At 42.3% G+C, this 17876-nt stretch overlaps 1 protein-coding gene across 1 annotated transcript; it reads right to left on the bottom strand.

Annotated features, from left to right (window-relative positions):
- Positions 1-722: 722 nt before the first annotated feature.
- Positions 723-16897, bottom strand: NUS1 (NUS1 dehydrodolichyl diphosphate synthase subunit). Its single transcript, XM_063151065.1, has 5 exons — positions 16516-16897; positions 8008-8130; positions 5714-5866; positions 1656-1755; positions 723-956 (listed from the first exon to the last, which is right to left on the bottom strand). Exons 1-5 carry the CDS (start codon positions 16895-16897, stop codon positions 866-868), a joined length of 849 nt encoding a protein of 282 aa, XP_063007135.1. The 3' UTR covers positions 723-865.
- Positions 16898-17876: the final 979 nt, after the last annotated feature.

Below are 17876 nucleotides of genomic sequence, written 5' to 3'. Positions count from 1 at the left end.
CTTGCTGGGCACACAAGTACAAGCAGCAAATCACATTTAGCCATAGAAGTTGACTCAGACCTTTTTCAAATCTTTCAGCAAATGATGTCAGAGCCTTTTCCTGCTTGTTACTTTGAGTGAGCGTGTTATGGGGAGAACAGGTATACAAACAATACATAGTACTGTTTATGCTTATTCCCAATGGAAAACCGACCTCATGTTGAGATGTTGCATTCACTCAGGGTGGTAGAAATACTTTCATCCCACCATTAAGAAAAAAAAAAGCTGGATACTGCAACACAGACTGCCTAATCCACTTACCATAGAAGCATCCATCCCCTTTTATGGAATCTTCTCAGTATTTCTAGAACTTAACACCTACAGCTGGCTTAGTCATCCCAGCCGAGCTGCAGTTTCTATTTTCAGTTAACAAAACCAACTTCTCTAGAATTCACATATTACATAGTAAATATATCTGAAGATAAACCGTTAGCTCTGAAATGCCTGACCATGAAGAATTAAGAAACAAAGACGGAAGTTCTTTCTAAGTTTTAAGGATCTTCAGGGCATAGACTCCTATTTACATTGTCCTGTAGATTTCACAACACTTAGTTCTTGCACGTTCATTTTGACACTTGAATGCCAAAGTGAGAGCAATTCAGCTTTGCTTTTAGTAACTGTTTTTTGCAAACAGGAAATCTGTGAACTCCCCTCCCCACAGATTCTCACGCATTCACACAGACTCTCTAGAAAGGTAAGACACTTTATTGAATTTTTTTGATAAATTAAGAAAGGACTATGAACCAGACTTATGGGTAGCAGGTGCTTGTAAACAGACATCAGTTCCTTCCCACAGAAAGCTTGTCTCCATGCACTCAGCCCGAAGTCACTTTCCCCACCGTTGCTCACAGGCTGCATAGTGATGGAGGGCGGAGAAAAACTCTTCATAGCTGATGTTTAGGTGGGAAGGCAAAGAACTGAGAAAGCAAGTTACAAACATTAAAATAAGCTTTTATAAACACCACACGATTCATACAGCCACTCAGGAATATCACTAAAAGCAAGCTACTGTCTGAGTAACCTTGTGAAGTTGTTCTCAACATGGTTATTGTCACTCCAACAACTAAACCAGTCACCCTCTAAACCAAAGCCTCCCATCAGAGTACACAGGGCCCTTCAAACCAGTGAAAAGCTGGAGCAGCACAGCATGCCCAGACATTTCAGTGCACTATAAATGTGCTTGGATTTAAGAAGTTCAGCAAATCTAGTCAGCTCAGTTACTGTTAAAATTGAAAAGCAATCCATTGGTGCAATCATCTTCTATTATTCCATTTCCCTTGTATCCTTAGTTTCCCTTTTAGGAACCTATAAGCCACAGAAAATCAACACTGATATAAGGAACGCTGTCAAATGGGACTGGAGCACACACTAGGTGGTGACAGAAGTTGTTCCTTAAACCTGGGGCATGAAGCTTGCTGTTGCTAGTCAGGGCTGAAAAAACAATGAATGTTTGACAGGTTTTAGTTAATAATTTTAAAATATCCTCAAATCACTCTCTGGACACTTGTTTAGCTGAATCACCTCTTTTGGCCAGTTCCATAAGTTATGTCATAAGGAATTGCTTAGCTAGGTATTTTTCATTCCAGTGTGTTTTATAACACTTATAAGCAACTCACATGATTTCTGTCAGTCTGATGTGCCATGGAAGGAATCCTAATGTGCTGTCCACAGGACCAAACTTCAAGACTAAATCAGGATCAGGAAATCCATGTGTACCTGTAATAACAAGTTACACTAAGTTTTATTAAATTCATCATAGGATTTGTTTTAGTTTTAAACCCTAAGGCATCTGCTTTTTTCACGAAATGCTTTTCTTTTTTTAAATGAAGGTACCAAGGACAAGTTAACAATTAAAAGCCCAAGAGGACAGACTGGTCTTGCAACACCTGAATGCAGGCCCAGCTGGACTGCTATTTTTATGTCAGGTAGTTTTCAAAGACTTTCTACGGAAAGTACAGGAACAGTTACATTGTTTTGAGTAACAGCAAACCCTAACAATGCTGTTTCATCTGACTTGTTCTAGTTTTGTCTTGGCAAACTCGATTTTAGTAGCACAGAACATGCTGTACCCTGACTACTTACTATAGTTGTTACTTAACTACGTGGAGCTGCAATCAAGTAGAGTAAAAGGACACCAAAAAAAAGCTAAAGGAAATTTCACTGAAGAACACCTTGGTACTACAGACCATCAAGGAAAAAAAACCCCAACTTGTTAGAAGACTTGTCTCTTTCTCAGTATGAGACCAGACAGAAATTTTAAAATCAACTTACTATAAAATTTCAAAGATACTGCTGCAGCTGGCATCCTTCTGGTTAAATGAGTGAGGAAGAACAGCGCAGTGTGTCTTTTTTTTGTTACTATGTGGACAACCTGACCTATTCTAGGGCAGAGGAAGATAACATTGATGAATTCCACTAAGTGCCCACACTCTTACTACCCATACCGTAAAACCCCAGCCGGTCATTTCCCTCATGAGAGCATCCTGCTCATCTTCTGAGGCTGAAGGCAATTAGTGACCAAACACCACTGCCCCTGTCTCCCTTCCATATACTCCTGCAGTGCCTAAGCGGCTCCGGGCTATAACTGACAGACAGGAAATAGGCTTACAATGAGCAGTCTGAGTCCAGCTTTCCCTGCTAATTCTAGCAAGTTGATTAGAGCATCTTGTGGAAAAGAGTAGGGGACCCAAGAAGCTAAACTGCTCCTCTTGCACCTGCCTAGCTCATCTGAAAAGCATTCCAGCAGTCAGAACCCTGTTTTGCTATAAAGCTGTAATTAGTCACAATTATTGCAGGTAATTTGTGGTCACCTTTTCCACTACTCACCAATTCTGCAGGTTAAGTGCAAAAGTGCTTATACTGGGTAATGACCACCTTTTGCAGATAAATACAGCCTACTTGCTCCAAACTTATGTTATTTCTCAAATATTTCCTCATTTGCTTAAATGAGGAAAAAAACCCACTACACAAAAGCAGTCGAGAGCCTTTTACAGTTTTCAGAAAAACTGTAGAGGAACTTAACTTCGGGGGTAACAGAAAAGGAAACTAAGGCCAGATTTTGCTCCACCCAGGTTTTGAAACTGAAGCTGGAGATTTTTCAAAAAGTTCACATCCTCCCTCCCCACTGAATCACCACAATAGTGATGACACCTTTTACCAGAGGTAGAGAAGCTATTTTCCCTAAGCATGTGCATTTCTAAGAAAGCCTTTAGATAGGGGTGTCTTGTGCCACAGTCCAAATCCCATCTCAAAGTTAAGAAAAAAATTGCAAAGCAAAAGCCACTCTGCTGTTCAGAAGCTAGCACGTTAGTATCAAAGAGCTTTGCAGAGAAGCAGTGAATACTTAGAAGTGGGGACTCTGGAGGAAGTGGACAGCTTTACTCATCAGCTGATTCAATAGCTGAGTACTCCTCAGCTGGTACAGCAGCAGGATCTTCAACCTGGCTTTTCAAACAGGAAAAGACCTTCAGAGAGCCCAGTTAATGCTAACATTTCCTTCTGGTTCCTCTCTGAAGGAAAATGAAAATGCACACTGTAGTATTACTGTCACAACAGCCTACTAGAAAACACAGTACTGTGCTTTCCAGCCTGCATCCGTTTCTTTACCTAAACATAGCAGTGCGTGGAAGCTCCCTCAGAGCTGACAGAGTTACAGCAGTCAAGTTTAGCACACACAAGATACAAGGATCTGGGAGCAAACTTTAAACAACAAAAGAGGCCAAAAGACTTGGACACTCAAAGGATGCCAATCTGGCAACATCCCTTCTAGGTCAGGAGCTCTGCAAGGGGAACATGAAGGAATTTTAGAGCTGATAACTATACCCTTCTCCACAGAGATCTTACAGAGCAACTTGAGTAGCCTCAATTGATAGTCATGTTCTTTGCTGGAAGGCAGACAGCAAGCAGAGCAATATTAAAATGCAGCTGGCACCTACTTTTCTGAACACAAGCTGGTTAGCTGAGGCATTGCTCAGAAGAAAGTACTTTTACACTGCAGAAAACTCAAACTGTAAGAATTAAGTGCATGACTGAATTAAGAAGAAAAGCCACATGACAAGCTAGAATCATACCATTTTAGGACTAGGCTTCAATAACTGCACCCTAAACATGAACAAAAAGTTTAAAAACTACATTAACAGGTATTTAAACCAAAATGTAAAACCCTAAAGATTTACAGAAGACACCATTAATACAAACTCTAAGAACGTAACTATTCAAGTATTGCTTTCCAGAACATGCTCTCAAATCAATAATGCACAGATGCATATTTTTAATACTGTTCCATTAAAAATGCACACAAACTAAATTTGCCTACAAGTAAAACAAAATTTAAAAAGCTGCTGCTAAGTAATGAAATACTTTATCTCCAACAATGTCCCAAACATTAAGTAAACAAATTAATGTTACAGATATTATCCTTAATTATTAGACACATACATGAAGCAGCGTGTTTCAAAGTTCATAGTTTTGACAGATTAGAGTTCTCTTTCAGTGCTCAGCTAGCATGCAATGCTTGAAAAATAAATCCACTAATTTTAAGATTAGACCTAATACTTTTAACATATCCAGACAGAAGATCAACAAGTTTGAAAAGCTCCAGTTAAGCATCACTGACCAAAATACACACAACAGGTAACAACTGTCACTGGTTTTCCATTAAATTAGTAACTGTTCTGAAGGAGTGATTGTTAATTTCTTTTAATTGCCTTTGGGGTATAACAGAAGAGATGTGCCAAGTTCTTCAGGTGCCTTATTAAATACATTTAATAGTTCCATTATAGGAGGATGCTGACAACAGGGATGGAATTCAGTTTGAATTCCAAACTTCCAAACTGCCATGGAAGTCCATCTGCAGAACAATTCAGCTGATCAACCATATGAAAAAGAAGAAATCATCACTCTCTAAAGTCCCATTAATGGGAACCACACTACAACAACATGCCCAAAGGCACCCAAGTTCACGTGTGCAATCTGAAACCTGATGAGCCAATTGCAGCTGCAATTAACATGCATGGATCACCTAGGCAAGCTGAGCAACTCATTATAGCTCCATGATACCACTGGAAAAGTGGATGCTAATTCTAAACTTCTTCTCCCAGGTGTGCTATTAGGGCAGTCCTGCCCTGTTCATGGCTATTGCATGTAGCCACACATCACAGTGCAGTCAGTAATCTGCGTGAATTAGTAATGAAGACAACTAAGCTAGTGTGGGTTATAGAGCAGCAAGAGAACAGCAAGTGTTCTATCATTTGCATTCAGGATAGTAGTCAGGCAGCAAGAACAGCTTTAATTGCTGTAACCAGATCTGGAAAAGACTCTGCCCATCCATATTTGCAGCTTGCAGGAAGTTAACCTAAATTAGAATAGTCTAGTTTCAGGTAATCCCAAAAGTACTTTTTTCAGAAAGCTCATTACAGAATATACCACAGATGCTGTAAACTCTGAAAAGCCAAAACTGCAATTTAGCTTAATATTTCTGCTAAATAATTTTTCTGCTTAAAAAAAAGCTCAAAAGGCATAAACAAGAAAGAATTTTTTCACAGAAGCCTAAAAGCAATAATCATAACTTACTCTGATAGACTAAGCATCAAGATGCATACATTGCAAGCAATGAATACACTAGTAACCAAATTGTTATGAATTGAGTACTCTTTCCCCTCCATATTATACTTACTACTTAATAGGTTGTCTAACATATTCACATCCAGGTCTGAATGTGTTCGTTGCTGCTGTGCTACCAACTGACAGAAGTTCTGAGCAGCTTTGACTATGTCTGCTTTTCCATCTTCCGGAGACAGCACCTTCAATGTAGATTGGCAATTTAAAACTGAAAGTACAAAACATAGTTTAAAAGCAACAGAAATATAATTGTTTTGCATGTGCTTTAGATAGTCACAGATACAACTGAAAGTAACTTGTAGTTTAATTCCTGAATTACAACTAGTCACAGATCCACCTCATCTGTCACTTAGACAAGTGGGTAAGAGTTTTCTGTATTTGCTGTATTACTAAAACACAAGCTTAAGACAACTACTTTGAGAAGTCTTGTGCAAAGGGGCCTAATTCAGTCTTCAGACATAGTTTTCCAGGAAATTTTGACTGGTTCTTACACTGTCAGGCAAAACACTGAGAAGAAAGGTGCCTGGATAGTAACTTAAGGGGTTTAGGGAAATAAAAAAAAAAAACAACAACAAAAAAACCACAACAACAAACTAATTTCTACCCTAGAAGAGGAAGGTGTTTTTAACAGCTACTGTGTACATTCATGTGACATAAGTATTAAGCTTGGGGGCTCTGATCACAGCATCTTGATGCAAGAGTTACAGTAAGGATCAAAGATGGCTACACTGAAGCTTGGAACAAGATAATAGTTCAGAATTCATCTATTCATCTGCAATGATGTCTTGACTTAGAGGACATTTCCCAACAGTAATTATCTTAACCCTACACAATTGACAGGCAAGAGTCTTCCCATACTGCATGACTCCCATCACTGTCAGTACTGTGAGGTACCTAAGAGGTAAACTTGTTAAGAAAGCTCAAGGCTAGAGATGGTGCACTATACTGGCTTGAAGCTAAGTGGGTTAAGTATCAAAGTGTCAACTTTTTAAGCTGATACCAAACTTAGGATAGCTATTACTAGATACTTAAAAATACATTTCTTAAAATTGCAGAACCTGACGGCAAAGGACCACACAGCACAGTCAAGATTCATAAGAACAATTAAAACTCCTCAGTTCATCTATCCAAAGCCATCACAAGGAAAATGATTGTTCCTTAATATTGCTTGATTTGCAAATTTGCATCGAATGTCCTACATTAAAAAATATTTAACAGTATCCCTAAATTGCAATACATGCAATTTTGTTATGCAGAAGGGAAAAACTGCAGATAATAATAAACTGCATAGATGTCAGTTTGTTCAGTTGAAAACACGAAGCATCTGATCTGACTGTGAAGCCTTCTAAAAAAGAATGAAGAATTTAAAAAGAGAACAGAAAACACCTCTGCTTTTCACAGTTTCCAGCACAAAGGGTTCCTGAGATTTAAAAGCACTCTTCCCATCAGCAAGTCTGAGAAGTCTTTCAGTAGTTTGTTTGGTGTGAACATAAATATCCCAACTTAGGTAAGTGTAGCTAAGTATGCTGGAGTTGAAGATATTAATAGCCTGTCTACCCCATCTTCTGCTGGTTATTTCAACCTTCACAGGAAGAAAAAAAATAGCATGAAACCTGAGTTCTTCCACATAAATGCTAGCATCTTAGGCTACGTGGTTCATAAGGCAAGCTCATGTTACAATATTATACTTTGTACTGGAAAACTGGCACAAAGGATTTGAGTATTTGGTCAGCTCTCATAGGGCAGGCAAAACCTGCAAGCAGCATTTTCAATGCAGCTAAATGTACCACAACTTGTGCAAACTTTTCATAACTCTTTGAATTATGATGATCTTAAAACATAAGGGTTGTTTAGGTATTTTTTTACAAGATCTACTTTAGTATTATGAGTTGTAGTTAGAAGAGCTGTATCAGCCCATCTCTTTAGACAAAGGCCTGATTCAAGTACGTGCCTGTGATTTATTATATTTGAACAGACTTCTAGCATTTGTCTTAGGCAGCAGATGAGGAAATGAGTTCTTATAGCAGATAGTGCTGTGTAAGGAACATCAGGCCTGAAACCTACTCCTGCTTCCCACATCTAAGTATGGGTAAAAGCTATTATTACCAAATTCATTTTTTTGACTTGTGCCCTTTACCTTCCTGACAGCATTATACCTTGCCATAACAACCAGCAGTCTTGCTCTTTCCCTTTCTCCTCCCCACTTTGAGGTTTATGTTTGGAAAAACTGAAGCACACACATGAAGAAAAAGGTCACTGTACATAGAGATGTGTTTAAGTAAAAGCAGATTTATGACTGATATACAGCTATTTAGGGGCACTCCAAGCCCCTCTTGTAGTTGATCTTACCTTGACCAGTTTTGTCGTGATTTGCAAATTCCACAGAGTACTTGGAGCAATCTAGTCCCAAGAGTTCTTGCTGCTGTTTTAAAATTTCATCCATCAATCTTGAATTATTCCTCTTGAAAATACCTTTAAAAAAAAAGTTGCATATCAGCCAACTCCTATAAAGGGTGTTACAAATAAAACTAACACTAGGCAAGCAGAAAAAATTAGTCAGAACTGGTTTCAGACTGGAGTTCACAAGTGTGGGTAAGAACTCAAAGCAAATGCTACTGCATGTGACTAATGTGAGTGACCTTGGAAAGACAACTCATGTGCTTTTGTTCTTCTTTCACCCAGCCTGAATAAGCAGCAAGTTGCAACTGCATAGGGGATAGCTTAAGACTTATTTCCTTGTCCTTGGTATGCTACAAATAGAGAAAGCAATCATCAGCAAAGAACACCAAGTCAGATTAACACCAAATTTCTTTAAAGCCCACACTGCTTAAGTCTGCTACCACTTACTGCCACATGCCTAAGGCTGCAGGCTAACAAAGCAAGTCACCACTAAATCAACATTTCGGGTCTCAGTAAGTATCCACTCTTAAGCCATCCAACAGCATGGATTTCCTAATAAGAGAATTTCACAAGCTGTATGTTTCAAGGAGTTCATGCAGTCCCCAAGGCCTTTTTATACTTACATATTTAAAGCAGACAAATTTCAAATGCAGGAAATCACAAAAGCCTGCTTCAAACATACTTGGTTTCTTGTATTAAAATAAATTCTAGCTTTTGAAAAACATAACTCTACTTCTAATTAAATGCCACAGCAAAAACTAAATGTTACAGTTTAAATATTTACAATCCAAAAGCATGACTAGGCATATTCACTCAGGAATTGGATAATGCTTTTTTCACTGGGTATTCAGAGGTTTTTACTGTACTTCATTCAGAAGCCTCATGTCAAACATTTCCACTGACCAGTCTAAAAATGTCCACACACTAATCTTACAATGTAGACAGTGCAAAAGAATGTAAGACATAAAATTTTGACTAGGCTCAGGATTCAACACCACAACCTGACTATAGAATCTGGAACTGCTACAAGAGTTCCCACATTGGTCAAACCAATGTGTACCATCAGAATCAAGACCATAATACGCTAGGAGTTAGTTTGCAATATGAAGTGATTCAATGCATTTATTTAATATGCTAGCCTTTAGGTCTAATGAATTAAAACTTTTCTACAGGGTTCATTAGAGGTTTCACTAGGTGGCAAAATATCTACTTTTTCCTCTCATCCTGGATAGCTCTTGTAAAAAAAGCCCTATTTCATTATAGAAGTATTAGTGATGCTTATAATTAATTTCACATGTTTACAAAAAAGCAAGTTGCGGTAAGGCACAAACCTCTACAGAAGAAGGTGTGTTAGAATGTTTCTGCTAAGTTTAAACTCAAGTTAAATTGTGGCTTCCTGTGCTCCTGCTTTCTAGCATATACTTACACATAACAGAAATTGAGAATGCTGCTTTAAATACACCTGTTTGATACAACTCTGCTTGGCTCGGGCTGTTTCGTGCTGGGGTTAACACAAATTGTCTTCCTCACTCCCAAGGTCAGCAGCAGCGCAGCCCCTGAAACTGCCAATCCTGTACCCTCTTCAAGGAAGATCTGGACAAGGCTGCATGTGCCTCACCTTTAGGAGTCACTTGACTTCCACACACTTTTAGATATGAGAAATAAAACTGTGTTCAATATCCAGACAAACATGTGACATAATTAGGAAAGGCTCCCAATCTGGGAAATAAGCTGCTGCTCTTCTTCCCCTTTCTCACCCAATACTAATGATACCAAATCCTTTCTCATGGAAGGTTTTTTGCCTATTCCTGCCAAAGACTGGAAGAACTAGTTTAAGACTGCACACTCCAGCTCTAAAGTAAATTAAGACACTGAGGACAAGTAGAAGAATTGACCAAGGTGTTTGCTTGGATATCATATACTGAATTGGTCCAGCTCCAAAGTGAAGGTCCTTAACACACACAACAGACACAGAAGACTTGCTAAATAAATGTGTTCTTAAGATTTATCTGAGTACCACCCTTCTATTCTGCCTGTTTATCTCACCCACCCCCTCAGCTGTTCAAACCTGGGGACTGGGACAGCAGTTTAACAAACAGGAAGCTACTGTAGTTGTACCATGTAGCTGCAGCAGGCCTTCCTTGGAAAGGCCTCCACACCTAAATTCCCACTGATCCATCAACCTTGACACACACACAGTTTTCCTGAAGAGAAGATCCTGAAGCACAACAGAATATAGTAAAAATTCAGACTAACTCAGATCTTAATTAAAAACCAACAGCATTTGGGAATACTCCTTCAATGTTTGTCTCTCAGTCAGTGCACTAGAGACTCATGAAGGCACATCACTGCAAACACAGTCCTGCCAAATGCAATATTCACAGGCCAAATCCATATTCAACTTCAAAAATTTTACATGGTCATGACTCAGCTATACTCTCCTTTCCCTTACAGTATCTCAAAACCCCATTTATCTATAAGGATCATTTTTAAAAACTTTTGTAAATGCACCCAAGTTAGTTCTGGGAGATGCTGCTGCTTAATTTAAACATGACAAATATAGCAAACAAGTGCATGAGTAGGCCAACTCAGTAACAGAATTATGTGCTTCTAGGCAGTGAAAGTTAACTCTTGATTTACTGCTACCCTCCAACTTCATTCACAAAATTAAAGCTAGTCCACAATATAATTTTAACAGTATAAAAAATTAGTTTGACAAAGGCCTAATAAATTTTGGCAATACAACAGCTGTTTGCTGTTAAATGAAAAAAAATGCAGCACTACTCATGTTTCTAACACGGAACACAAACATGAAGTAGTCACTATTATTTTTCATCAGAAGATATTCTGGTTTTGAAGAGCAGAAACATTTGCTTGGTCAGAACTCTGGAACCTCTGTAAGCTGGCGCAAATGTGTATGTTCTGCAAATGAAGTGTTCTAAGAATCACATGTATTTAAGCACTAAAATTCCCAATGAAAAAGAGTATCAAACTCTGTCCTGGTTTGTTTCCTTTAACTACTGAGAACTTGTGAGCTATTTTCAGGGAGACTACTTGTTTTTACAACAGAAGCTGCAAGCATGCTGTCTGTCATTTGTTGCTATTAGAGCTGAGGCAAACCAGAAGTTTTAGCTTCCTGCAGCAGTCCTCCATTACACAGGTGTTTTCCAGGGCACAGATCTTCTGCTCAGATTTACAGCAACTACAAGCCATGCCCCTTTGCTTGCAACCATGGTGTTGCAATATTTTAGGGTTAGATATTGACAAATGAAGTTTGTCATTAATTCATCAAGTGTAGAAGTGACAAGAATCTTGAACTGGAAGTGAACAACTGGCACAAAGAAACACCAGGTGATGTCAACCATTTGTCTGTCTGACTAGACTACCACAGCCACCACCTGTTAATGGCATCTCAAAGTTCACCATTTTTAATTTTCCTGCTTTTTAAAGCAGCAGAATCTGGTAAAACACAGAATAACAGTTAGCTCTCCCTTGCAAGGGAGCACCTTACAAAAGCGGAGTCTAGTTAAGAACATATCTCCACAACACTTCAGTTATTTGCTTTCTCAACTTCTTTCCAGAGCTGACAAGGAAAGAGTAATCAAAAGTTGTAATTGTTATCAGGTATTAACATTTTGAGAACATCAAATAATAAACCACTTCAAAGAATGCACATGCAAGAAACCATTTTAATACCTGAACAACTTTTGCCTACATCCTGTTGGATCACACTGGTTGATAAGGGAGGAAAGCACGGCCATTATACAGGACCTCAAAGGACATGAAAAGCTACAAATACCTCCTTCTTTCCAAGAGTCTAGGAAAAAAAGCAACCCAAGTTTGAATGTAACTAAAGTCACTTAACTTTCAATCACATTAAAGCCACTTCAGACAGCACTAACCAATCAAAGAATTTGACTTAGAACTTCAGAGGTGACCATTCCGCCCAGATTTCTTCTTGGAGGGTCATTCTCCACTAAGAGAACAGGGGCTCATCAGCAATTAGGAGAAAAGATACCTCTTTCATATTTCCCATTCCTTTAAGATCACCTTCTACAGATTAGTGTTATCCCTTTTAATAAATGTGGTCTGAGAACTCCTCTCAACTAAACACCAAAATGAAATTGTGGAACGTGAAATTTCATGTGGGTGAAGGCCCACAGCAGGTGCCACAGCAGATGTGATACTGGTATCTCACAAGTGTTCCAGGGACATAAAACCTGGAACATATTTATCTTGCCCAGGGAAATAAACACACTGCACACCCAGAAGGTTTTATGGATTGATCAAATTAGCTAAATTACCAAGAAATCTAGAAGAGACTAGAAGCCTACTTTGGGGCTAATTAAATGATTTCTTTTCCATAGTCTATCCTTTCAAAGAGTTTTTAAGTGAAAAATGCTCAGAAGCAAAGCAGTTCACTAGAAAGCTATGATGAATAACTCCAAATTCTCAATACAGTCACACTATGGGCTTGAAGAAACCTTCAGCATGAAGCATCTATCTAGGAGTCCAAAGTACCCAAATGCCAAGATTCAGCAAGCTCCCAAAAAGCACTCTAGACTTGTCTTAAACTAGAGCAGGAAAGCTTCACAAAAGTAAAACTCAATGAAGCTCTCCCAAAAGGCAAAACAACTACCAAAAGAAAGCTAAAGTACACAGTACTAGTAAAAGGCTTCTGCTCCCCAGAAGGTATTTTAAGCACTATTACCTGAAAGCATTATCAATGCCTTCTGACTGCAACAAAGCTGCAGTATTTCCTCAGATAAGGTCTCCAAAGAATGGCTGGATTTCTACCAAGAAATAACTGGCAATACAGAAGTTGATAGAAAAATTCCTGATCAAAAGCCTGAAACTTTAGTTTGCATTATTAAACTCAGGTGTGCACAGTAGCATTAAGTTTATTATGGCTTTGTCATGTTGCACAACAATGAAAGTGGAGAGAAAGGGCTTCCACACACCAGGGCCAGTAAAGCCAGACCACCCTGGGCCTCCAAACATGCTGAGGAAACAAAGTCTCAGTTCTGAGCCCTGCACAACCCCAGCAAAGCTGCCTTTACAGTTACTGGTGCAGCTGGTATGCAGCTACTTATTTTGACATTGAAGAATACATGAACAACCTTCTGTTTGGCTGTTTTGCAAAAAATACAGAAATTCCTTACTATAAACAAATAAACAGCTTATGTAGCACTTCTTCTGTAAAGAACTTCATGCTTCCCTTTCCTCCTATAGAAGAGGCAGTTTAAGGACATATTTTGAATTTAATCCTTCTGCAGGAAATTGACACACTATTTCCTGCAGAGAAGGCAACCATGGAAGACCAAGCTGGTAAACAAGATTTCCTGTAGCAATCAAAAGAATCTCAGTACTACAGATATGCAGTGAAGGAAAAGAAACAAATTAAGGTGTATCTCACCACAGCTAACACTGATCCAGAGCACCCAAAATTAGTTTTCCTTCTCCACCACAGCTAGCACAAAATCAATAGTTGGTACACTTGTATGAACACAAACCCCCAGAAGCAGCTCAGCAGCCCAAAAGCACCGCTCACCATCTGAGTGGATGGAAACAAGTGCACACTGCAATTAAGGGTCACCCTCTGGTAAAAGCAAGCTGTACCTGACTTCAGTCACATTCACTGTTAGCAGTGTTAGTGCTGAGGGTTCCACACCACCACCACCACTGAGCACTGGATTTAGCAACAGCTGCAGCATCCCACTTAATGACAAGTCTATCTGGAAATGCTGTATGCCCAATCAAGGCACCCTAAGGAGCTCAGCACCACAAGAAAGGCAGCATATGTGCTAGTACCAGCAGGAAGCTACACTAGAGCTGTATGAATGACTGCTTGCTCGCTCTCTGAAGCTGAAGTCAGGCTGAAAAGCTCAGCTGTGCACAAAGCAGCTGCTATCCTGGACAACCCACTGAACACCTGTGTGGAGCATGATGTGCAATGGCAGGCTATGCTCATGCACCCTACAAGTTTGGCAAAAGCCACAGATTTAAAACTTTTTCGTTGCTCTGCCTTCTTTGATTTTGCTCCAGCAAACTGGAAAGCAAGCTAGCAATTAAACCAGCACATTCCAGTATCAGAGGATCAACAGAAGATCAAGCTACTAAAACTATGCTTCGATACTGAAATCATGAGATAATAGCTATATTTTCAGCAGTGACAGCAAAACCTCTTTAACATGCAACTTTAGAATGAAAAATTAAAATCCACACGCATCACATAATGTAGAACAACAAAACCAACCAAACAAAAGAAAAAATTCCCAACACCAAAACAAAAAATAACATCAGAACAAAAGCAAACAATTAACATACGTAACTTTAGATTGAATGAAACAATACAGCAGCAAATAACCCAAGATTTTTGTTTTTCTGAACTGCCAGCAATAACAATTCTTCTGCAAGGTTATGTCAGCTCTTCAGAGGACAAAACTGTCATTTCTGGTCATCATATTTAGTCTTCTAACAGTCAATCTTAGATGTGACTGAATTTCAACACATGCTGGAGAAGCAGTAGTTGGTTTTCAAAAAATGTTTCAGACACTGCTACAGCTCTGGCTCCCCACTGTGAGACAGGAGCTCAGCAGCAGTGACTACCTAAGCATTGGCTGGTGCCTTCTCCCTCCTCACTGTTGCAGAGGAGGCAAGATGAAAGCCAAGACGACCAAGAAACATGATTCTCAGCTTGATCTGCCCCTCAGTTCAGCTCTCATACATATAATTTGTGGAGCACAGTGCTGGAATCGAAGAAGGAACTAAGCCCATACATAAACATGTTAGGCAATATGCCCATACCTTATTTAAATTTGAAGTTAAAGATCCTGTACATTAAAAATGTCTCTCTTCAAGCTATGAGGGAAACTCTGCTCCTTGGTACTGTTTGCTCTGCAGCATTTCACCTGGTTGAATGCTTTCCAAGTTGGGAGTAAAAACTGTCAACACATAAATGACTTTTCAGAAGGTGCTGTTCGCTGTGTGCTTGAGATGTTATGCAAATATTTTATATCATCCTTTGACTTCCAAATGAGGAAGCATTCTGCCTCTGAAACACAACATAACCAAGTTCCACAACAGCCCGGCAGAGATGGCCACTTTAAACTGCTAAGTGACTGGTACTAAGCCCAGTTTCTCATAATGATCTTAAGAGTAATTTAGTGAAAGTCAAGTCTTCCAAGTCTTTTATCACATAGGAAGGATCAACCATGAAACAAAATATAAATGGTGATGGTTTAAAATGAAGCAGAAAAAATTTAAAAATCACAAATGCCTATGCTCAAGGAAAGGCCTGAATATCTTAGACGCTTTTGCACACTTAATAACAAAAGATTTCCCCTAATTACATGGGCTGCACTGCTGGGCATTTCCTGAAGGAGCACTAGAAGACAACTGTACCTCTAACCTGGCAGAAATCTACAGAGTCCACCTAAACTGCATGGCACCCCTAAACAGCCATTGGGAGTGGCTCAAAACAAGTCAAACCCTGCTCTCCTACAGTCTCGCCCCTGACAGCACGAGCACAGGGATCTTCAGCATGAAGTTCTTTTCCTCTGCAGGACACAAAAAGGACACAGTCCATGTATTGTTATCCCTTCTGAGTGGACAGCTTGTCCAGCACAGGTTACAGATCATCTCTCAATGATCAGCTGGACAGAAAGCTTCAACTAAGAGTATCCTGAATATGGCTGGTTTTAGGTATGAGGAAGTCAGATTTGTTCCACAACTTCCTCACAGTATGTGAAATCCAAACTCTGATCTTATCTTTATGATAGTCAGTGACGTGGAATCAACATACCTGCAAGAGCCAGAGTTCAATAGTTTTACACCTGGGACTCAGTAATAAATAAATCACACAGCAGATGTGAAAAAAGTCCAGAGCTCAGAGAAGCACTGGCTCAGAGTTAACTCAAATGCCAAGCAGGACCAAATACAGACCACATAATTTAACTTCACAATACAGACAGCACACAGGACATACATGCTTACATTTAACTACTTGTCCATCCTGTCTCTTCACACATGAGTACTTGAAAATAGAAGGCTACTTTCATTCATTCACTTCTGCAGGTTCAGCCCCAACTCAATGAACAGCACTCAGAAGAGCGGGTAGCCTCAAGCTCTTCCCTACTAACATTCCTGCCCTACACTTCGATGTCAGCATTCCTGTGAGCCCGAGGCTGTGGACAAGGCTCCAGAAAGCAGGCAGGGCCGGGTCATCCCGACACGGGAGCTGGGCCAGAAGGACAACCGGGCCATTGCCCAGGCTCCCCGGGGACGGAAGCTCTGCAGCGGCCAAGCAGCTCCAGCGGATGGGAAAGGAGCTGCCAGCAGAGAGGCGGGACCGGACTTGGGCAGACCCCAGAGGAGCGCGGCCCCCCGGCTCTACGCTCCGGTCCCCGGCACGGCCCGGGGCTGGGCCCTGGGGCACCGCGGGCGGCGGCCGCTCACCGTTATGGTCGTAGACGCTGACGTAGGAGATGCCCACGGCCATGCACCACACGACCAGGCTGGCCATGTCCGCGTAGCTCGGCTCCTCCTCGGTCACCACCAGCCCCACGTGCACCGGCAGCTTCCGCAGGGCGCGCCCGTCCGCGCGCCACCGCTGCCGCCCGCGCGCCGCCCCGCCGCGCGCGGGGCCCCGCCGCCGCCAGGCCGCGCGCGCCTCGCGGAACCCGAGCGCGCGGGCGGCGGGCGCCAGGAGCGCGCAGGAGGTGGCGGCGGCGGCGGCCGCGCGGCCGCGCAGGCACGCGAGCAGCGCGCGCTGCAGGCAGAGGAAGGCGCGCAGCAGCGCGTGCAGCGCGCGCCACGCCAGGCCGCCCGCCCCGCTCATGGGACCGACCGACAGGAGCGCGTGGGGCCCGCGGGGGTGCCTCAGCCGCTGCGCCACGCCCGCCGCGCCATCCCCTCACGGAGCCCGCGTCCCCCGCCCGGCAACCGCCAGCGCCGCCATCTTCCCGCCGCCCCGCCTGATCTTTCACCTCTCAACCCGCCACACGCGAGCCGCCCGTTGGCCGCCGGGCGGGATGACGTCGCTTCCGCCCGCGGAGCGCGAATGACGTGGCCGCGAGAGACGGGGAGGGCGGGGCGAGGGCGGGAGGCGGGGCTGGGAGCGGCTCGGGGCGGGCCCGCCTCGCGGGAGGGGCGGGGCCGCGCCCCCTGGCGGCCGCTGCTGGCGATGGCCCTGCGGGGCCGGGGGCGGGAGGGAAAAAGCGCCGGGGCGGGGCCGGGCCGGGCCGGGGGCGGGCTCTGCCCCCAGCCGGGCTCTGCCCAACTTTCCCGCTGCTTCACGGACTCCTCTGCAGGCCCTCCCGCTGCCCTTCCCTCCCTGCCTTACTCTTCCTGGCGCCCGCAATGCCTCTTTTAGGCTGGTATGTGAAGCGGAGGTGGAGGGAGAAAGCGCCTGAACACCACAGAAGCAGTCGGGCCTCAGGGGTGTCTTTACTGAAACGCAGGCTTCACCCTCAGAGCGCGCTGGGAATGCTCGCCGGGGGTTCCACAGAACGGCTCGGGAGCCGGGGACAGCGGCCTCGGGCTGCGCACCGCGACTCGCGTCCTCCACAAAAGCCGCGGCTTTCGCTGCCTTGGCTTGTAAGGGCCCACGGATCCGAAGATGAAACATAGCTGAAAGATGGAGTGAGAGCTAGTGCCAGCCCGATGCTGTCAGACAGATCGGTGGGCAGAGACGGCACGGGGATATTTAAAGCACTCTGTTAAAAGAATTCTGCCAATATTAAACTGAATGAAGAATTTTGTATCGCAAAAGTTTTTCTCGTACTCAGAAAATAGCTACTTTCCTGGCTTCTAATACA

Source organism: Melospiza melodia, chromosome 3 (genome assembly GCF_035770615.1).
Source record: "Melospiza melodia melodia isolate bMelMel2 chromosome 3, bMelMel2.pri, whole genome shotgun sequence".
In the NCBI taxonomy this organism is placed as follows: Eukaryota; Metazoa; Chordata; class Aves; order Passeriformes; family Passerellidae; genus Melospiza; species Melospiza melodia.
Note: the sequence above shows the minus strand (reverse complement) of the source record. Positions and strands in the feature narration are given on the sequence as shown.